The sequence below is a fragment of the Mustela nivalis genome (genome assembly GCF_964662115.1).
Source record: "Mustela nivalis genome assembly, chromosome: 14".
Taxonomy (NCBI): Eukaryota; Metazoa; Chordata; class Mammalia; order Carnivora; family Mustelidae; genus Mustela; species Mustela nivalis.
Genome location: NC_139033.1, coordinates 81,928,699 through 81,949,908, shown reverse-complemented (window position 1 = coordinate 81,949,908; position 21,210 = coordinate 81,928,699). Strand labels below are relative to the sequence as shown.

General features: G+C 58.9%; 2 protein-coding genes across 3 annotated transcripts; one reads left to right on the top strand and one right to left on the bottom strand.

Annotated features, from left to right (window-relative positions):
* The first annotated feature begins 278 nt into the window (after window positions 1-278).
* Window positions 279-16,494, top strand: LZTR1 (leucine zipper like post translational regulator 1). Of its 2 annotated transcripts, none has more exons than XM_082697615.1 (21): window positions 279-586; window positions 1,044-1,106; window positions 4,037-4,093; window positions 5,736-5,815; window positions 6,312-6,420; window positions 6,909-6,992; window positions 8,634-8,691; window positions 9,231-9,370; window positions 10,163-10,364; window positions 10,865-11,020; window positions 11,164-11,274; window positions 11,389-11,481; window positions 11,667-11,762; window positions 11,847-12,012; window positions 12,228-12,397; window positions 12,554-12,710; window positions 13,496-13,622; window positions 13,759-13,908; window positions 14,504-14,609; window positions 14,703-14,783; window positions 15,036-16,494. In XM_082697615.1, exons 1-21 carry the CDS (start codon window positions 387-389, stop codon window positions 15,150-15,152), a joined length of 2,523 nt encoding a protein of 840 aa, XP_082553741.1. In that variant the 5' UTR covers window positions 279-386; the 3' UTR covers window positions 15,153-16,494. The 2 variants fall into 2 exon arrangements, with proteins under 2 accessions (XP_082553741.1, XP_082553740.1); XM_082697614.1 differs by having other exon boundaries at window positions 285-586; window positions 14,703-14,877.
* A 738-nt stretch (window positions 16,495-17,232) lies between these two features.
* Window positions 17,233-19,784, bottom strand: THAP7 (THAP domain containing 7). The gene is made up of 5 exons (XM_082697640.1): window positions 19,646-19,784; window positions 19,396-19,475; window positions 18,816-18,971; window positions 18,135-18,275; window positions 17,233-17,946 (listed from the first exon to the last, which is right to left on the bottom strand). Exons 2-5 carry the CDS (start codon window positions 19,473-19,475, stop codon window positions 17,382-17,384), a joined length of 942 nt encoding a protein of 313 aa, XP_082553766.1. The 5' UTR covers window positions 19,646-19,784; the 3' UTR covers window positions 17,233-17,381.
* Between the last annotated feature and the right edge of the window lie 1,426 nt (window positions 19,785-21,210).

Genomic DNA, 21,210 nt, shown 5'->3' with positions numbered 1-21,210 from the left:
AGCAGCAGACGGTCAAGGCCGAGTTCCGGGCACACAGGGCATGCCGGGAAGTGTGGCCCATCTCCGGGTGGCGTGGGCCTGCCCGGTGATGGGGATATCCAGTCCGGACGGGGCTGGAGCCTGGATGCTGTCTTCAGTGGAAGAGGGAATCTGGCGCGCGTATTTTGTGGGGAACGCTTCCCAGAGGGTTACTCACTCCCCGCTTCCCAGAGGCTGCGGGGCCCGAGGAGCCACGAGGGGCGCTAAGCTTGCCGGGAAGTGCGGCGCAGGCCGGAAGTGCGGCGCGTTCGGCACAGGGCTCGCCGGGAAATGTAGTCCTTCGGAGCGGCCTGGGGCGGTGGCTGCACGTCCCGCGGACCCGGTGGCAGATCGGGCGTGGACCCGGGATGGCTGGGCCGGGGGGCTCGGGAGGCCCGATTGGGGCCGGGGCCCTGGCAGGCAGCGCAAGGTCCAAGGTAGCCCCGAGTGTGGACTTTGACCACAGCTGCTCGGACAGTGTTGAGTACCTGACACTCAACTTCGGGCCCTTCGAGACAGTGCATCGTTGGCGGCGCCTCCCGCCCTGCGACGAGTTCGTGGGGGCCCGGTACGGCGGCTTGGGGATGGGGGTGTGTGTGAGGAGGTCCCGGGGCGGGGTCCAGGGGCCGAGGCCGGGACGTGGTGTCCAGGAGTGGTATCTGGTAATGGGGGGTGGGGAGGAAGTGGTGATGTCCTGGATGATGTCGAGGCCTTAGGAGGGTGTTCTGAGGAAGTCTCAGAGCGGGGTGGCCTGGGGCAGGGTACTAGAGGGTGTTTATGGGTCTGGAGCTGGGTTCCCAGGTGCTCTGCAGTGGGGCGAGGAGTCCAGAGAGTCCCAGGGCAATGTCAGGGTCCCTGTATACAGGGTCCTGGGGTACTTGTGGAATTTGGGGATCTCTAGTGATCTTGGGCAGTTGGGAGGTGATACCTGAATTCTGCAGCAGCCTGGGTGCTTAGTCTCATTTGTTGGCTGCCTCCAGGAGGGTCCCAGCCTCACTGCCAGCCACCCCTTTTTTCTTTTCCAGGCGCAGCAAGCACACAGTGGTGGCCTATAAAGACGCCATCTATGTATTTGGTGGAGACAATGGGTGAGTGAGCGTGAGCATCAGGGTGTTTGGACCAGGGAGGGAGAAACATGGTGGTTCTAACTGGGTTAGCTAAGTCCTCAGCCTTTGTTTCTCCACATGAGAGACCCTACCCTCAAGGCCCTCTGCACAGCATTCAGTGGGTAGCACATGCTTGGGACACACAAACGTGCCTCTTGTTCTGAGCGAGTGGACACGGCCTTGAAAGAAAGACATCCGCTCTGGCTGCCACCCTCCCCAGACACTTTTCATTCTCTGCCCTTCTCCCTGGGCTTTATCAACATGCCCCACATGGCAGCGTTTAGAGGACAGTTTTATTTATTCTTCCTATTTCGCACTTTTTGTAAAGGTTTTCCCACACTGCTAGAAATTCCTGGGAAACAGCTTTCCTGACAATGACCTCGTGTTCTGTTGGTTGGGACACCTTCATGCCAGGAACTGTTCCCAGTTAGGTTGTGGCTGGTTTCCTTGGGTGAGAGATAATGGCAGAGACAAACCTTTGGTCTGTGCAGCTGGTTCCCCCGGGTGGCATTCCCCTAAGACCCATTCCCAGAGGGAAAGAACTGTTTTAGCTCTTATCATGGGCTGGGCCCTGTTAAGTACTGGGTGTGGGCATAGCCTACGTGCTTGGAGAGGAGAAGGGGGCCTGGTCTGGGCTGGGAAGCTTTCCTGGAGGGGTTGATGACCTGAAAGATAAGTCGGAGTGAAACGGGTAAGAGGACGAATGTTCTAAGCAGAGGGATCAGCATGGGCAATGGCCCGGGGTTGGGGAATGCAGAATGGCACTAGGCCTGGAGTCTGGGCAGGGCTTCCCTCCCCCCATTCATTCTTTGATGTGGTCAGGAAAGGCGGGGGATGCCCACCAGAGCTCTGGGAGGCTCAGGAGCCTGCTAGATGTGGGGTTGAGGCTTGAACTTTGGTCTCCTGGATAGACCCAGCTCAGTTTAAGTCAAAGCTTTGTGACTTTGGGCTCGGGTAGGTGGCTTAACAGCATTAACTGCATTGTGGTCTCCTCCTCTGTATAAGGGGTGGCCGTACGCCCTGCTTTTGCAGCGTGCTCCTGGGGGTCAGTGAGCACCAAGCTGGGAAGGGCTCCGGATGGAGGTGTTCTGCTGGTATAGTGTTTGCACCTGACCTGTTCTACTCAGGAGTCCATCCCTTCCCTTCAATTATAGGACTTCGTCTGAAGCCCAGAAAGGCTGGCCTCTGATTGGTTCTGCAGCCTTGGTTTTTCAGGATTCCCTGGTGTGTGTGTGTGTGTGTGTGTGTGTGTGTGTGTGTGACTTGGTGCTGGTGGGGTTCACAGGACCCTATGAGGACCTGCAGACCAGGCAGAATGGCCCTGGCTTCCATCCTGTCTCCCCCACAGCCTCTTCCTCATGAGCAGTCAGAGGGATCTGCAAATGCAAGTCTCAGTGTGTTCCTCCTCAGCCCATAGCCCGGGGATGGCTCCCTTCCCTCTGACTAGGAGCCTGAGCTGTCCTGGCTATCAACAAGGCCCTATACACTTGTGCCTGCCCTGCTCCTCTGCCCTTGTTTTGCACGGTGCTGGGCCACACCACTGCCTCGCTGTGTTCTGAGTGAACCAAGCATCTCCTGCTTGGACCCTTGCACTGGTGGTTCCCTCCTTCCCGCCCTTCCCACCTCTCTTCAGAATATGCTGTGAGTGAGGCCTTCCCCACCGCCTGGGCCAGCTGTCGGCCCTCTCTCCCCTTCTGCACCTCTTGCTGGCTCCATGGTAAGAGCACAGATCTCACGGGATCATCTCAGTGTTATCTCAAAGCACACAACTCTGTCCTCCACCAGGGCGGGACCTGTACCCAGTACACGGACAATTCAGTAAATGTGTGTTCCATGAAGGAATGAAAGAGGAAGAGGCATCTGCTCAGAGATGTTCACTGCAGGCTTAATGACAACCCCCAGACTGGAAAAGGTGGGGGGTCCAGCCCAGGGCAGTAGCGGGGAGCATCCCTAGGAGTGTTCTGTAGCAGGGAGCGTTGTCGTGGCAACTGTGTAGCAATGAGCAGAAAGACTCGCTACAATGTGGCACCAAGAAACAGGGTACAGATTTGTCTCACTCTGGGTGCAACTTTGCAAACAAAGATGGACTGGGTACAAAGAAAGATGGCTTCCTGCAGTGTCCGATAGGGGGAGGGGGGAAAAGGGGAGGGGGAGGAGGGGCAGATGGGAGGGGGGAGAAATGACAGTCACATCTCTGCTTCCTGGCTCCTGGCTTCCGGACTGCATGGCCTTAGACAAACCCTTTATCTCCCAGGCCCCTTCCTCTTCTGTAAATGCAGGTGGGGAGCACAGCCCCCTGCTATAGACTGAGGGAGGGGTGCAGGGGGGATCCTGTACAGGCCTGGCCTGCAAGGGGTGCCAGGCCCCTGTTAATTGACTCCCTTTTTCTTTCTTACTGACACGGGTGCGGTGGTAACGTTGCAGGTCCTGGTACATGGCCAGTGGATTTGTTTCCTGTTTTATTGTATCTTGAATGTAGTTACATTGGTTTTCCAATAAAGAGGAGGAAGGAAGATTAGAGAGGAGCAAAAGGGCCTCCCCGGAGACGTGGGAAGCTCTGCCTTGTAGCACAACCTCAGAGAAGGGGGCGCTGAGACTTGGGAGTGAGAGTAGGGGGTCCTGGAGCCTGTCGTGAGGTGTGGGCCCTCAAGCAGTGAGGATCATGCTTTGGACCTGACCCCAGGCAGGCGGGTCCCACATGCATCACCGCCCTGGCACTCGCACCAGTGGGGGCGCGCCCTTTGTGGTCCCTCCCTGGTCCCTCAGGCATCAGCTGGTTGCCTGACCTGGGCTGAGTCCCCGTGATGGCCCCACCCCCACCACCCGGGCTGCAGTGTCCATCTCCTGGGTCCTGGAGAGCAGACCGGGACCAACCCAGGACCGACCCCAACCTGTCCTTGGCTGTCTTTCAGGAAGACCATGCTCAACGACCTCCTGCGGTTCGATGTGAAGGACTGCTCCTGGTGCAGGTGGGTGGCCTTGGAGTCCCAGCCCCCCTTTCCCCCAGAACTCCGTAGCCCTGTGCTGGCCCCAACTACTAGCAGACTCGTGCTGGGGAAAGCTAGAGACCAGCTTCGGGGAGGAGAAAACAGTGGCCTTTAGTGTTCCCCTCTGTCTCCTGGGTTCCTTTCCCAGTCTGCAACTCAGATTGATTATTCTGAATCCTCTTAATCACGGGGGTCTTTGGATTGGTTCCTGGTCCACGCACTGTGCCTCCAGAGAGCCCTGCAGTTACCGGGCCTTCTCCTGGGCAGGGAGCTGCTGTGGGATTTGACACTGGGAGTGGGGGGTGGAGGCATCGGCTGTTGGGTCCTTCCAGGACCGACCCTGTGCTGCAGTGGGGCAGTGGGGTGCTGCCCAGGGGCTGGCAGTCGGCGAGGGGACTTCGTGGGGCCTATCCTCTGCCCGGAGTCCCCACATGGGTAGTGGGCCAAATGCAAGCCCCGGCCACCTCCGCCAGACGGCCCTCCCAGCTGTGTGGCCTTGGGCAAGGCACTGCCCTCTCTGAGCACAGCAGATCTGTACCCGTCTGTTCCAGTCTCCAGCCCTGCCCAGGGGGCAGCTCTCAACTGAGGGGAAGAAAGGGATCCCAGGATTCAGAGGTACGGGGCTGGCCGGGCACTCCTGCTCCTGAGCTCCGCCATCGGAGCTTGTGCGGGAGGAGCACAGAACCTCCGAGTCACCTGGGTGCCCCACTGTGGACAGCTCTGTGTGCCTCTGCCAGTCCCTCTGTGGCAGGGTCTCACCGCCCCCTTTGGATGGAGGAGGATGTCCAGGCCCAGGGTGGCATCACTGAGCGCTGGGATTGCTGTAGAAGTTTATGTCTTGTTCTTCTCGGCCTGGCTTTCATAACATAGCCAATAGTTACACATTAATTTTAAGAATCACCCTCAAGACTACAATTCTTCACTAATAATTGCTTAAGGATAACACTCTGAAAAGGAGCAGCCCCAGGAAAGAGGTAGAGAAAGAGGGGTTTTAGTTCAATAAGGAACGTGTGTGGTCAGCGGCTGCTGGAGTCGGGACACGGCGCCACCGAGGGCGCCCAGATGGCAGCTGCGGGCCGAGTTACTCTCTGCTGTTGAGTCCGAAAAGCAGATGTTACAAAATACTCACCCCGTGACTCCATTGACAAAACTCCTCAGAGGCATTAACAAGCATAGAAAAGGGGTGTGTGTGTGTGTGTGTGTGTGTGTGTGTTGGGGGGGTGGGAGGTGACTTAAAGCTACAGATGGAGCTTTCTGGCAAGTCTTTTCGCTACTTCTGTGTTTCCTTCTTTATCAGTCATTTTTGTTCCAAGTTTCTATAATGAGGGGCATCTGGGTGGCTCAGTTGGTGGAACATCCGACTCTTGGTCTCAGCTCCTGTCTTGATCTCAGGGTTGGGAGTTCAAGCCCCGTGTTGGACTCCATGCTGGTCCCTGTGGAGCCTGCTGAAAAATATAAAAATATAAAGCTTCTATAATGAGATAGGTATTGCCTATAAAATGCAAAAATGAAAGGAATCCCGGGGTTGGCAGGGGGTGCCCTGTGTGGCTTGGACTGCACAGCTGATCCCTGCTGACTCACCACCCCCCTCCCCACCCTGCAACTTACCCCCCCCCAACACCAGGGCCTTCACCACCGGCACCCCGCCAGCCCCCCGCTACCACCACTCAGCTGTTGTCTACGGAAGCAGCATGTTCGTCTTCGGTGAGCTGCCTCTTACCTCCGGGGCCCCGTGCCCTCTTTGGGGCTCGAAGCTCCCTTGTCCTGCCACCTGGCGCAGGGCTCACTTGCGGTGTCCGGCCAGGCTCTCTGTCCATATGCTGTCTTTTTCCGCCGGAGTCCTCTGGGTTCCTGCACTGGCCTAGGGGCCTCGCAAGGGCCCCTGTGGCCCTGTGGGTCCCTTTCCCTCACTGTGCCGCTCTCGCGGGGTTGGAATGGTCTGCCTTTGTGACCGGGTGGGAGGGTGGTGGCTCTCTTCCCTCCTCTGTCACTCCGCCAGGGGCAGAAGACAGGGTTCTGCTTATTTCTGGATCCCCAGAGGCCAGGGTGGGGTCAGACAGGCAATAGGTTCTCCCCAAGGTTGACAGAGGGAGTCCCACGACACGTCTAGAGAGGCCAGCCTTTTGCCCCTGCCTCCTGGGGTTTGAAGCCTCTGAGAGGCTGTCTTTGGGTATGACCGTTTCTCCCTCTCTCTACTCAGGGGGCTACACTGGGGACATTTACTCCAATTCTAACTTGAAGAATAAAAACGACCTTTTTGAATATAAGTTTGCAACTGGCCAGTGGACGGAGTGGAAGATTGAAGGACGGTGAGAGACTTCGCTGAAACCTTCAGGGGGTGAGGGGTGTCCTAAGGGCTCCTGCACTGAGTCCCCTGTAGCCTTACAGAAGAAGAGCCCGAGGCCCAGAGAGGACTGAGTCATGCTCACTCCCAGCTGCGCCTGTCTGAGGCCTCCTCCCTGCCCTTAGATTCTCTCCTTTCAAAGTGCAGAGGGGGCCCCAGTGGACTGCTGATGGGTGCTTCTCTGGTCCTGCTTGGTGAGGAACACACCTCCCCTCCGGCTTTGATATTTTGGTGTTGGCTGGAAGGGGGCTTTACCCTGTGAACATCTGAATTCCTCATTCCCCTGCCCCTGCCTCATGAGCTCAGCCTCATGACCCCCGGCTGGCATTCCCAGAGCCCTGGCGTCAGCAAATGTAGGTGTGGCAGCTCTGGGGGCCCGGCTGGCCCCATGGGGCTGTGAGGCTCGGGTCTGTGCTGGGTGACCTCGCTCCTCACCCCAACCTTGCACTACAGGTTGCCAGTCGCCAGGTCCGCCCACGGCGCCACAGTGTACAGTGACAAGCTGTGGATCTTCGCTGGCTACGATGGCAATGCCAGGTAGGGGGTGCCCAGCCCCAGCCCCCCACCTCTGAGCAACCCCGCTGGTGTCCTGAGCCCCAGACCGGGCCTTCCTGGCGGGGTTAGGCTCGGGCTGGCAGGGAGTCTCAGGAGGGTCGTGTGCACAGGAGTGAGGGGAAGAAGATGATGGGTGGGTTGGGGGTAGAGAGCGACTGAGGGGCACCCCCGCCCATTCCCACCGAGGACACCTCCTGGGGGCATCCAAGGGGGCAGCAGGCCAGGCCCACACTTTCACAGTTGTTTGCAGGCGTGCTGGTCTCTCCTGGCTGCACTGGGTGTTGGGTGGGTGTTGGGTTGGCTGGGGGTTGTCAGAGCTGTGGGGTGGATGGTGGCCCCCTGAATTGCTGGGTGAAAATCCTCAGGCCTGAAGTGAAGAGGGACCCTGAGGGACCTATGTGAGCACGTGGTGGCAGAAGCAGGCCTCAGACCCAGCCCCTCCCCTGTGGACGACAACACAGGGTTCCTGCCTGTGTACCGGGCATTTTCCCCCTCATTTTAGACAATTGGCTTTACTGTATTTTTCCGATTATAAAAGTAGCATGTGCTCATTCGTCAAGATCTCAGCATCATAGAAACTCCAAGGGGTAGGGCGCCTGGCAGGCTCAGTTGAAAGAGCTTGATCTTAAGGTTGTGAGTTTGAGCCCCATGGTGGGTGTGGCAGTTACTAAAAAAAAAAAATTAAAAAAGAAGAAGGACCAGCTCCAAGCGGTGACAATGTTAGTGGTAGTTTCTTCTCTCTCTCTCTTTTTTGAACAGATTTTATTTATTTATTTATTTATTTATTTATTTTTAAAAGATTTTATTTATTTATCTGTCAGAGAGAGTGAGCATAGGCAGAGGCAGAGGGAGAAGCAGGCTCCCCGCTGAGCAAGGAGCCGGATGTGGGATTCAATCCCCAGACGCTGAGATCATGACCTGAGCCGAAGGCAGCTGCTCAACCAACTGAGCCACCCAGGCGTCCCCAGATTTTATTTATTTGGGGCTTTTATTTATTTGGGGCTCTAAGCCTGGGTGGCTTAGAGGGTTGAGCATCTGCCTTCGGCTCAGGTCATGATCCCAGGAGCCTGCTGCTCCCCCTGCTCATACTCAGTCTCTCTCTCTCTCTGATAAATAAATAAATGGAATCTTTAAAATAAAAAAAAATTTTATTTGACAGAGACACAGTGAGAGAGGGGACATAAGCAGTGGGAGTGGGAGAGGGAGAAGCAGGCTTCCCACCAAGCAGGGAGCCTGATCCAGCGCTTGACCCTAGGACCCTGAGACTGTGACCCGAGCTGAAGGTAGATGCTTAACAACTGAGCCACCCAGGTGCCCGTTAGTGGTACCTTCTTCGAGTGTTGCCTCTTTTAGCCCCCAGGAGTCAGCCCAATGAGATCAACATTGCCACAGTGGCCAGACATTGTGCATGAGGCCACGTGTTCCTGTCTGGCAGGGTGCATAGAGAAGGGATTCAGCCAGCCCCCCTGCCCTGAAGCTCCCACCTCATGGCTGCTCCCTAGGCCCCTGATCAGAGCTCTGTGTGATGTGTCCCTCCCTGGAGCCATCCCTCCTGGCTGGCCCCAGGCCCACCCTACCGCCAGCCCCAGCTGCGGAGATCCTGACTCCCCTGTCCCAACACAGGTTGAATGACATGTGGACCATTGGCCTCCAGGACCGAGAGCTCACATGCTGGGAGGAGGTGAGTTTGGGGGGCCAGGGTGGGGCAGGAGAGGCAGGGAGGTGAGGGTTTTGGGGGGCCAGAGGAGGGGCTGCTTTGTTCCTCGCCAAAGCCCAGCCTTGTCCTCAGCTGCCTCCTTGCCGACTTCCTGCCTGATCTCCGCTGCCCTTACCTAGTGACAAAAGGCTCTGGGTTTTGCATCGAGTCACGTCCGGTGACTGGTGCAGCTTGGGTAGAACCCACCCTTACTTGAACACAGCGAGTTCAGCCCGCTGGCGGGTGTCCTGCAGGTTGCTCTTTCTGGGCGATCTGTCCGACTGCTCCATTGTCTCCCCCCTGGGTTATCTTCCACTTGTAGTGATGATTTTTAGCCTCAACTGTTAGAAACTGGGCCCATTTTAGGTGGACAAGGTGGGGCTCTACTCCGTTCTACAGAAATTAGTCTAAGGAACCCTGACTGATGGAAGAAGTTTCAAGAATGAAAGTCGTCCCAATTCAGCGGTGTCACCCGCACACCCGGTCCCATGAGGGCCCTGGCTGAGCTGCCTTCCCCACCCCAGGTGGCTCAGAGCGGCGAGATCCCACCTTCCTGCTGCAACTTCCCAGTGGCTGTGTGCCGGGACAAGATGTTTGTGTTCTCAGGGCAGAGTGGAGCCAAGATAACCAACAACCTCTTTCAGTTCGAATTCAAAGACAAGACGTGAGTGCCCTGGTGCTGGGACTGGTGGTGGGCACCCCTGACGGCTGCCTGGCCGGCATCATGCCTGCGCCCTTTGCTCCCCAACCCTTGTCCCCACAAACACACCCGGCCTGCTTGAGGCTCTGCAAGGGGGGCACATCCCACCGTGTGGGCCTCACACAGGTACCATCTCCCATGGAGACACACTGCTGGTGTGAGGTGCTTAGCACGGAGTCTCCTACAGAGCTCCTCCGCCCCCCCCAAGATGGGCATTGAGGGCCCCTGCCACCGGAGTTGGGCTTTGCACAGGCAGATCTCCTGCCCGTTGGCAGGGGCAGCAGGTGCGGGGGCGGTAGTGGGCAGCAGCTTGGAGCCAGATGGCATGGCCCGCCTGGCCAGGATCATTTGGGTTTCAAAGAAAGGATGTGCTGGAAGGTGTTGGGAAGTCCTGGGAGGGTGGTGGATGTAGGAGCAGCATCAGAAAGTGGGGTCCTGGGAGTCCTGGGAGCAAGGACTTACTTGGCTGTGGGAATTATCACACATGTCCGAGTTGGGGACACATCTCTGTTCCACGGAGAGTGGGATTGCCTCACCGTACGGAGGCCACCCCTCCTGCCTGCTGCTGCTGCCTGCTTTATGACTGGGGGGGGCCCAAGGGGGCGCAGGCAGAGTGGCTGCTAGAGCGAAAGGGGATGAGGGGCACTGGGCAGATGCGCTTAGGCCCTGCTTTGAGCCGGCTGGGTGCCCCAGGCGGAGGACGTTGGGGAGTCAGAGCCTCCACTCCAGCACTGGGTTCCTCTTATATGCCCCCAGGTGGACGCGCATCCCCACCGAGCATCTGCTTCGCGGCTCCCCACCGCCCCCGCAGCGGCGCTATGGGCACACCATGGTGGCCTTTGACCGCCACCTCTATGTGTTTGGGGGCGCAGCAGACAACACACTGCCTAATGAGCTGCACTGCTACGATGTGGACTTCCAGACGTGGGAGGTCGTCCAGCCCAGCTCCGACAGCGAGGCAAGTGCTGTCCGGAACAGTGGCCGTGGCTCCCGAGGCGGGGCTGGGGGGTTGTGGCCCAAGGGGGCTGGGATCCTGACTTAGCTGCCCCTGATGCCCCACAGCTTCCCACAGCCTCAGGGTCTCTCTGGGAGGCTCCAGACAGCCGACCAGAGCAGAGAGCCAGGATGACTGAGGCCCGAGGCCCTGGACACCTGTCTTGGCCCGACCCGAGGCCCTGGGCGCCTGTTCTCCATTCTTCCAGTCTGCGGGCTTTCAACATGGCACTTCTGGCCCTGTCTGCACAGTGCTGAGGGTGTCCTGCCAAAACACCCAGCTTGAGTGCTGCTGGTGTCCCATCTGAGCTGTGCCGCCAGGGCCCCTCAAGCCCGTGGCTCAGCCCCTCCCAGATGTGGCTCTAAGCGCTCTTGCTCTTGAGCAAGGTTGGCAGGAGGTTGGTGTCTGCTGCCCGGCCTGGCCCTGGCAGACTGGTTCCATGCTCATGTGTCCATCCCCTCCAGGTCGGCGGGGCTGAGGTGCCAGAGCGAGCATCGTCTTCTGAGGAGGCGCCTGGCCTGGCCTCTGAGGACCGAGGTGGCTTCAAGAAGTCCCGCGATGTATTTGGCCTGGACTTCGGCACCACCACAGCCAAGCAGCCTGCCCCACCAGCGTCTGAGGTGAGGGTTGGGACCCTGACTACTGTCACTGCCACCCCCACAGTGTCAGTCCTGTGGCCAGTCCCTTTCACAGATGGGCAGACCGAGGCTCAGAGAAGTACTGGTCGGGGTTACTTACCTTTTCCACACCCCTTTCCACCCAGCTGCCAAGCGGAAGGCTCTTCCACGCAGCCGCGGTGATCTCAGACGCCATGTACATCTTTGGGGGCACGGTGGACAACAACATCCGCAGTGGGGAGATGTACCGGTTCCAGGTGGGGCTGGCAGGCCGACAGCAGGGGGCTGGCCAGGGTGGATGGGCTGGGGATGCGTCACCCTGAGGAGGGTAGGGGCTGGGTCAGTGGCCACACTGGGATCTCCTTCGGCAGTTCTCCTGTTACCCCAAGTGCACGCTGCATGAGGACTACGGGCGTCTGTGGGAGAGCCGCCAGTTCTGCGATGTGGAGTTTGTGCTGGGCGAGGTGGGTGCTCTCCCTGTGCCCAGCCTGCCTGCCACCCTGCAGGGTGAGGGCTGTGTCCCGAGGCACTACTGCCCTCTCACTCGCCCCTGAAATCCCAGACCCCCCTGCACTGGGGCCGCCGGGGCCTCCATCCCTGCCAGGAGGAGGGTCCCATGTTGCCCACCAAGATGTAATTCTTGCTATAGAAAGAGGAATGCGTGCAGGGCCATGTGGCCATCGTCACTGCTCGGAGCCGCTGGCTCCGCAGGAAGATCGTGCAGGCACGGGAACGGCTGGCCCAGGTGAGGTGTGGCTCTGCCCTGCTCCTCTGGCCAGGGCGGCGGCAGCCCTGGGGCGCCCCTGAGCTCCCCTTCCTCTCCCTGCAGAAAGTGGAGGAGGAGGCAGCCCCGGCTCCCAGGGAGGTCCCTGGTGGGGCAGCGGGGGGAGCCCGGCCACCCCTGTTGCACGTGGCCATCCGTGAGGCTGAGGCCCGGCCCTTTGAAGTGCTCATGCAGTTCCTCTACACGGACAAGATCAAGTACCCGCGGAAAGGTGCAGTGGTGAGGGGGCGCGGGGAGCAGGGTGGGCAGGTGGACAGCCTGAGACTCAGTGGCCACGACCACCCGCGACCACTCGTGTGGTGGAGTTGCTGTCCACTGTCCTGGATGTCCACGGAAGGAGCCCCGGGCCCTGTCCTTCCTTCTGTGCTGCCCCATGCCTCCTCCCTCTCCGTGCATCCCTGAGGCTCAGAGAGTTCTGGGCTGCAGGCCACGTGGAGGACGTGCTGCTCGTCATGGACGTGTACAAGCTGGCCCTGAGCTTCCAGCTCTGCCGCCTGGAGCAGCTGTGCCGACAGTACATCGAAGCCTCCGTGGACCTGCAGAATGTGCTGGTTGTGTGCGAGAGCGCCGCCAGGCTGCAGCTGGGCCAGTTAAAGGTGCGGCCGGCATGCAGGGCCCACGGTGCCTGCCTACAGCCACTGGCACTCTGGCAACCCTCCTTCCCCCCATCCCCCGCAAGCCATCCCATTCAGGCTGCTGCCCCATGGGCCAAGGCCTGACCCTGCCTGCCTGCTCCGGCTTGTGTGTCCCAGGAACACTGCTTGAACTTCGTGGTGAAGGAGTCCCACTTCAACCAGGTGATCATGATGAAGGAGTTCGAGCGCCTCTCTTCACCACTGATCGTGGAGATCGTGCGGCGGAAGCAGCAGCCGCCTCCCCGCACCCCCTCGGAGCAGCCTGTGGACATCGGTAGGGACCCAGGCCCCGTCCCTGAGAGCAACAGACCGGGATGGATGGCATTCGTCTTGGGTAGAGATGGGAGCTGTGGAAGGACCTGCCTGGCCTTCAGGGTGGGGTCTGTGTGCAGGGGACCCAGAGTGCTTCTGGTCTCAGGGGCATGGGCAGACAGCTCTCAGGCTCCCTGGAAGGAAGACGCCCCGACCCACAGGGCATCCTGAGGGTGGGGATTCTCCTGAGCCCATTTCTGAAGGTGGACACAGGACTCCTGTCTGGCAAGGGTGGCTGCCCGGGCTAACATCAGGTTTGAGGGTTCCCATCCACGGTCACAGTGACTAGACCCTGAGCTACTCTTCGAGGTATGCCCACCCTTTGGGGCCTAGTGAGGGGCAAGCACAGTCTGAACACTTCAGATGTTCTGGTTCCTCCCTTGTCCCCACCTAGCCCGGGAAGGGACAGCACAGTCTCATTCATCCCCTGACTCCCCAGGGCCTGTGCTGCGTCTGGCCGTTGGCCCTGAGTGACATGTGTCAGGACACAGTACTTGCCAGGACCAGAGGGGGCTTAATAAGCACAAGGGAGGGGAGGAGGGTTCACAGGGCTGAGTTGGGGAGATAAGACTCTGGGGGGCAGGCCAGAGTAGGGCTTCTGCCCCCAGGGGTGGTGTTTTCAGGGCAAGATGGGCAAGAAGCAGTGTCCATGGAGCCCTGAGGCCCAAATGGCTCAGGGTCTGCTGGGGGAGCAAGAGGCTTCTGCTCAAGGTCCCCCCACACTACCCCTGGGGCTCCCCCGCCCAGGCACATCTCTGATCCAGGACATGAAGGCGTACCTGGAGGGAGCAGGTGCGGAGTTCTGTGACATCACTCTGCTACTGGACGGGCACCCAAGACCGGCCCACAAGGCCATCCTGGCCGCCCGCTCCAGGTGGGTGGAGGGGGTGGTGTGTGGAGGGGGTGGTGTGTGGTGGTGGAGCCAGGCAGGCCCACATTTGCTGCAAAGCCAGCAAATGCCTGCATTTGCTGCGAGTCAGGAACCCCCCGCCCCTCGCCCCTGTCTGCAGCTACTTTGAGGCCATGTTCCGGTCCTTCATGCCAGAGGACGGCCAGGTGAACATCTCCATCGGGGAGATGGTGCCCAGCAGGCAGGCCTTCGAGTCCATGCTGCGCTACATCTACTACGGGGAGGTCAACATGCCGCCCGAGGACTCTCTGCATCCTCCCCGCCAGGGGGCGCTCTCAGGGCCCACCTCAGGCGGCTTTGGAGACCGGCAGAGGCTCGGAGGATTCCCCGGTGCTCTCCCGGGGTTCCCTGAAGGGGTTGGTCGGCAGGCACAGAGGGTCTGCAGCCAGGAGGGGTGGGTGGATTCTTGACCCTCATCACTGCCCAGAGGAAGGGGTCGGTCAACATCCCATGTGACAGGTGAATAGATCACCACGGTGGGATTCCTGGTCACGTCACTTCTTAGGGGTCTAAACTGGGTGTGAGAGGCCTTCCAGGGCTCTGAGGCAATGGTCAGTCCTGCAAATGGGAATGTGGGTGTTTTCTTGGGAGAGGCTTCTGGGATTTTTTCAGGTCTGGACGAAGCCCAGAGTACTTCAGAGTCTGTGTAGAGAGCAAGTTGGATGGGAGCCCTGGGCCAGCGCCTGGTGTCAGGGTGGGTTTCCTTGTTCTGAGCAGGCAGGAGGCAGCTTAGGTTTCCTCTGTCTCTGCGGGGCCTGGGGCTCCAGCTGCACCCTCCCCGGGGAGATGGGCAGGTGGTGGGAGGACAAGCTCCTTGGGCCGGCAGCTCCTTAACTAGCCCCCAGCTACCTGTTTGCGGCCCCCTACTATTACGGCTTCTACAACAACCGGCTGCAGGCGTACTGCAAGCAGAACCTGGAGATGAATGTGACTGTGCAGAATGTACTGCAGGTAACTCATGGGTGCCCATGGGCCTCCTTGAAGCCCTGGGGGGGAGCGGTGGCTGAGAGAGGGAGCAGCCCCTCAAGGAACCTGCTGTTCCAGATCCTGGAGGCAGCCGACAAGACGCAGGCACTGGACATGAAGCGGCACTGCCTGCACATCATCGTGCACCAGTTCACCAAGGTCAGGGCCCTCCCAGCCCCGAACTGGCCGGCTGGCCCTTGGCTTTGGCTGGGTGCAGGGTGGGGCACATGGAAGCAGCTTCTCTCCTGCGGCGGTAGGCCTGGGGGCGGTGTGGGGGGAGGCACTCGGTCAGCCCATATCCTGGCTCACCAGAGCTTGGGTGTGTGTGTGGGGGGTGGACTCTGAAGGGCACCCTGGCCCTCACGGGAATCCGGGTCCATCCAGTGTGGGTATTCCAATTGCCTCCTGCAGGTTTCCAAGCTGCCCACGCTGCGCTCGCTGAGCCAGCAGCTGCTGCTTGACATCATAGACTCCCTGGCCTCCCACATCTCTGACAAGCAGTGCGCGGAGCTGGGCGCTGACATATGAGGGCCCACGTGGTGCCGGCCCACTCAGGAATCACTGTGCTTGCTCCTGCCCTGCCCACTGCAGACTACTGGATCTGCCAGCCAAGGGGCTGGCTTCCCTGAGCCTTCGAAGGGAAAGGGAACACGGGGTCTCTGCCCTATTTCACTGCCGAGGACACAGGTCACACAGGGAGTGGATGATGAAACAGACGCCCTCCCCCCAACCCCAGCCAGAACCTCTCCTCGGAGGTGGGAGAGCCCACCATGGAGTTGGTGTGGGGCCGCCTATCCAGCAGGGACTGCATGGCTTGTGGATTTGGCCGCTGGGTCCTATTGCCAAGGCCCCTCTGACGTAGGAGCTACACAGTATCCCCTCACCTTCACAGAGGCGGCTGTTAAGGGCCCCTACTGCCACCCGGTTTGTGAATGGGCACATGGAATTGGACTCCAGATGAATTTTGGGGTGTGAAGGGCCCTGAGTCAGCACCTAGCCTGAAGGGCCACTCTGGCCAGGGCCTAGCTTCCAGAGGAGTTGCAGGATCTCACCCCACTGTGTGCACATCAGGGGCCCCCAGCTGCGCCAGGGGGAAGTCAGTGGAGGTGCCCCCCCCAGTCCCCATGTATCCCTAATTATTTATTGTCATAGACATGCCATTAAGACCACAGTAGTGCTAATCTACTAGACACACCTCATGGGCATAGGCCCTCCTTGAGCGGGGGACAGATCATGTGTCCCAAGTGCTTGGGACACGCCAGGTCTCAGGGTTGGCAACTCCCCGCCTCATCTGAGGTGTCCCAATTGTGGGGGTGGGGCAGGGCTGTGCTCCAAGGGGAACCCTGGATTCCCATGGCTGTCTTGCTCCTACACTGCATTAGAGGCTCCTGCCTAGGCTGGAAAGCTAAGGACTGGCCACCACATCCTTCCCATCTGTCAACAGAAGGCCCTGGGACTCCACGCTAATATAGAAAGCACTATTCTGCCTCCTTTCTGGCAGCAAGAACCCCAGGGACCCTCTTGCCCTAGCTATCAGGAAGCTACTTTGGGGGAAACAATCCTTCACACCTTCCTTCCCATTGTGCCCCCATGCAAACATGGCACCTGCCATGCCTCGGCCCTTACTGAAGAGCCCCAGGTGCCTTATACAGATGGGGAGCCCCAGTGACAGGCGCCCTCAGGCATGGGGAGTCCATAAGGCTGCCAGCAAACCAGGAAATGGGCCAGCACGAGATGAGCCTCTCTGAGCCTGGAAACCCCAGGGAATGATGGACAGACCCTGCTCTATGGTGGACCCTTATAACCAGTTGCTTGACCTTCTCTTCTAAACCCATGAATAAATGAACTTACATACCACGGACCCTAGAAAGCCAATTTCAGAACATTGCGTGGCACTTTCCAGGACTGGGGAGATTTCAGCTTTGCTCTTGGGCTATCGTGGCCGAAGCCCAGCAGGGAGATTACATAAGTGTGCAGTTAAAACCACCTGGCACCCTGAGCCATTTGCCCATCACAGACGTGGGGAAGCCTACATTCCAGTCAACTCGAACAACAATGGGGACTCAGGTTGAGGCCGGGATTGCTATCTGCAAGGGTGCCTCTAAGCTTCCCCACCTCTTCCAAACCTCTAGGGGACCAGAAGTGTCATTGCTTGGCCCTTACTACTGCCAAGCATATAGCACCAGGTCAGAAATTGCCGTATTTGTCTGTTTTTCAGATGAGCCCAGCATAGTGGTTAAGGGGGTAGGTAGCTGGTCTGCAGGCTGGGATTGAGGTGCTATGCTGGGCCAACCCTGACTGGTGGGCCAACAAGGCCAGTGGATGGAAGCCATGTAGGTGTCCTTGCAAACTGAATCTGGCCTGGGTTTCATGGGTGTTTTTTTCAGAGAGGTGAGACTGCTTAAGTCTGGGCTGTTCAGGTACCAAGAAGAGGGTTCCTAGTGCTGCCCCTGGCCTCTGCTCACACCATCCTGTCCCTCAGAAAACCCTGGGGGGCCTGGAGTTGCAGGAGGAGAGGCAGGAAAGAGTTGGACTTCTTGTTTTCCGTAGCTGAGAGCTCAGACTCCAGGGGTAGGGCCCCAGCCCCAGCTGAGCCAGATAGCAGGGCCTCCTAGAATCCACTTTATTATGGCATCTGGCAGGTCTGGTGGACACAGCTCGGACTGGGTCCCTTTCCAGGTGGATTCTGAGGGAGGATGAGGCTGAAGCCCCACCAGGCAGCCCTTCATGTCAGCCCTGGGGCCGACAGTCGCTCACTCATGCCATGCTGCTGCTCAGCTGCATAGCAAAGTCCTGCACATGCTCCTTCAGAGTCTGGCGGGCATCTGCCTGTGCCCGCTTCTCCCGTGCCCGCTCCTGCTGCAGTTTGCTGAGCCGTAGCCGCAGGCGCTGCTCTCGCCGCTTGCAGGCCTGCAACTGGCGCTGGGCCTTGTCCAGGGCATCAAGTGCGGCCTCAGCCCGCCGCTTCCAGAGCAGGGCGCTGCCCACCTGGTAGCTGTGCTCGTTCTGGATGTAGGCGCCAGCCGGGGGTGGGAGGCGCAGCATATAGGCCGAGGGTGAGACGGGCCGTGGCTCGAGTGGGGATGGCTGTCTCTCTGGTTCCCGCTCCGGTGAGGGCTGGGCGCTGCAGCCTGCTTCATCTGCCTGGGCACCCAGGGGCCCCAGAAGGTCTGAGAAGGGGCTGCTGAGACCAGCCTCCAGCCTCCCAGTAGGGGAGGCAGGCAAAGCGGCAGGGGCCGAAGCCTCTTCCACAGGAAAGCAGGTGACATCAGCAGGGGGAGGTGGAGAAAATGGAGTCGTGGGCCCTCGGCCCTCAGAGCAGCTGAGAGGAGAGAGAGAGAGAGAGACTAATAGGCCAGACCAAGGCCTTGCCAGACCCCACTTCACCAGCCCACCGACCCCACTCTGCTGGCTCAGAACCCTGTCCAGCAAGATTGCTGGCAAACTAAATAAACCCATCTCTCAGGCTTGGGATTGGAGCAAGGCATCCTCCACCCACAGAACACATACCGCTTCCTGCATCGCCGGAGTCGGCTGACGTCGGGGGGGCCAGGTGGGTAACTGTGCCCCTTGGTCTTGGTTGTCCGGCGCAACTTGGAGAAAGACTCAAATATTGTGGGAACTGCCCCCTCCTTCAGCCTGTGATACCCGCTGTGGGGGAAAGCAGCCTGGATGAGATGGACAACACATCCTGCCACCCAGGGCAACCTGCAGGGCACAGAGCTAGCAGGCTCCCAGCGCCCCAGATCAGGCCCTCCCACACTAGCGCTACAGGAGGTGGGTAGGCATGTTGCAAGCACTTAATTTAGGGAAAACCAAGTTAGATAAGTGTTACACCATTCTCTTCCTCGAAGTTTCGGTGTATAGAAGAGCTGCACCAGAGCTAGGCTCACCAGCCAAAAGTGTTATTTCATTGTGGACTTGCTGGGAGGACTTAGGTCCTAAGGAACAACCTCTGAAAAAGCTAATGTTTTCCTCCCTTGTCACTGGCACAGTTATCCTGAGGGGATGGGTCTTAACGGTAACTGAGGTACAAAGCTGGAAAGATGCAGCCACCCTGGGAACCAGGTCTGTCTGTCCCCCAGCAAGTGACTCCAGGATCCTCCTCTCCTGGCCCTAGAGCCGCCCCAATCGGCCAGCCACTCAGATGGTTCAAACCCTGCCCCAGTGATGCTTGCCAAGGAAGCTCACCTGATTCCCACCAGCTCAAAGCAGTTTTCCTCGAAGTGTTTGGAGCAGAAGTAGATGTACTCGGAAGCCGGGTCCCATAGGCCCTGGCCACTGGGGTCCAGCCGCTGGCAGTTGGCCAGCCACAAGCCTCGCCGCGGGTTGTCCTTCTTGGGAAGTCTGTGGAGCCACAGACCAGTGAGCACCAGGGTGTCTGCAACCCTGGGCTCCAGCTGCCCATGCTCTCCAGACGGCAAGGGCTGGTCCTGCACACGCCACCACCAGACCTCCCTTCACCTCTCCGGGTAAACACCGTCCTCCCAAGCCCAGATGAGGAAACAGGCCTCAGGGAGAGCAACTTCCTTAGTACCACCTAGCAGGTAAGAGTCACAGAACATAAGGCCCCAGGCTGGTGATCTCCCGTGCTTCCTCTCCCACCTAGACTCAGTCGCACCGGCACCGCTCCTTTCACCCTTTCCCATCTACAAGAACAAGCCTCGCGCCAAAGAGAGGATAGCACATGCGCAATCGTGTCTCCACGAAGAGGGAAAAACGGGCGCATGCGCACGTTAACCTTCCCGCGCCAGCACGCACGCGCGCTGACCTGTGGAAAGAGATGCCGCGGTTGCGCGTCTCGCGCGTGTCCCGTGTGCAGCAGCCGGCGGCGGAGCAGTGACGCGGCATCTGGGGAAGAGGCGGGAGCTTGGTCGTGGGTGGCTGTCCCGGCCCCAAGGGGCCTCGCGCCCCCAGCCGCCGCTTCGCTCCAGGCGGCCCTGGTGTGTCGGGTCTCCCCCGGCCCGATCTCGCCCGAGCCCCGTCCCAGCCCGTTCCTGACTCCCGTCAGCAGCACTCACGATCTCGCCATTGCTGCGCCGCCGAAGTCTCGCGAGGAGTGGCGCGCGGTGGAAGTTGGTACCATAGAGACTCAGAAGAGCGGGGCGTTGGCCCGAGGGGCGGGGCGGGCCCCGGAAGCGGCGGGAGCGTAAGATCGCCGCCGGATCTGCGCTGTCCCAGCCTACCTGAACGCGTGCGCCGTCACACACAGGGGCCTCTCTTTGTCTTTCCAGCTAGCTCTTGGCTCTTCGCATCTAGGCGCCGAAGGAGCGGTTTCGCTTGGCGGCGCAGTCCCGGCCTAGAGCTCTGGCGGCGGGGAAGCGGGAAGCCGACAGGGTCCTGAGACTCACGCTGGCTCCCGGTAAAGCCTAGACTGCAAGAAAGTTAACTCCAGCGAGAACAGAAAGGGGCCACGATGCGTGATCCAAAGAACCTGACAAAGTCCAGTGCTCATAGCTTACTCCGGGAAAGGTGCCTATAAATTGGATGGGTGTGCGGTGGGCCGTGGACACATTTTGGGAAAATGTAAAAATGGGCAGAAGGTTTTCTTGTTCCTTGTGGCAGGGAGGCAGCTGAGTTAGTGATAAAAACAAAGGCTGGGGGCACGTGGGTCGCTCAGTTGGTTGAGCAGCTGCCTTCCGCTCGGGTCATGATTCTGGAGTCCCAGGATCAAGTCCCATATCAGGCCCTCTGCTCATCGGGGAGCCGGCTTCTCCCTCTGCCCATCGCCCCTTTCATGCTCTCTCTCAAATAAACAGAATCTTTATAAAAAGAAAAACAAAGGCTGGGCGCCTGGGTGGCTCAGTTGTTTAAGCGACTGCTTTCAGCTCAGGTCATGATCCCAGAGTCCTGGATCGGTCCCGCATCAGGCTCCCTGCTTCATGGGGAGTCTCCTCTGACTTTTTTTTTTTTTTTTTTACCTCTCATGCTCTTTCAAATAAATAAAATCTTTAAAAACAAAGGCCTTAGGAGCGCCTGGGTGTCCCAGTCAGTTGAGCATTCTGCTCTTGGTTTGGCTTAGGTCATGATCTCAGGCTCCTGAGATGGAGCCCCACCTAGGCTTTGAGCTCAGCGTAGAGTTGGTTTGGGATTTTCCCTCCCCTCCTGCTTGGAGCCTTTTTTTCAAAAGTGAAGATGTGGGCACCTGGGTGTCTCAGTGGGTTAAGCCGCTGCCTTCGGCTCAGGTCATGATCTCAGGGTCCTGGGATTGAGTCCCGCTTCAGGCTCTCTGCTCCGCGGGGAGCCTGCTTCCTCCTCTCCCTCTGCTTGCCTCTGCCTACTTGCGATCTCTTTCTGTCAAATAAATAAAATCTTTAAAAAAAAAAAAAACTCTAAAAAAAAAAGTGAAGATGTATAAATCTTTAAAACAAACAAACAGGGGCGCCTTGATGGCTCAGTCAGTTAAGCATCTGCCTTCAGCTCAGGGCCTGATTTTGGGCTCCCTGCTCAGCAGGGAGCCTGCTTTTCCCTCTCCCCACCCACCCCCTCCTTACCCCTGCTGGTACTCACTTCCTCATTCTCAAATAGATGTTAAAAGAAAAAAAAAAAAAAGATTTAAAACAAACCAATTATCCCCCCTCCCCCC

Coding starts and splice junctions, on each gene's coding strand:
- LZTR1 (XM_082697614.1), top strand. CDS start 387: ATGGCTGGGCCGGGGGGCTCGGGAGGCCCGATTGGGGCCGGGGCCCTG. Junction 587..1,043: donor GACGAGTTCGTGGGGGCCCG/GTACGGCGGCTT, acceptor TTTCTTTTCCAG/GCGCAGCAAGCACACAGTGG. Junction 1,107..4,036: donor GTATTTGGTGGAGACAATGG/GTGAGTGAGCGT, acceptor GCTGTCTTTCAG/GAAGACCATGCTCAACGACC.
- THAP7 (XM_082697640.1), bottom strand. CDS start 19,475: ATGCCGCGTCACTGCTCCGCCGCCGGCTGCTGCACACGGGACACGCGC. Junction 18,972..19,395: donor CGCGGCATCTCTTTCCACAG/GTCAGCGCGCGT, acceptor GTGGCTCCACAG/ACTTCCCAAGAAGGACAACC. Junction 17,947..18,134: donor CTCCGGCGATGCAGGAAGCG/GTATGTGTTCTG, acceptor CTCTCCTCTCAG/CTGCTCTGAGGGCCGAGGGC.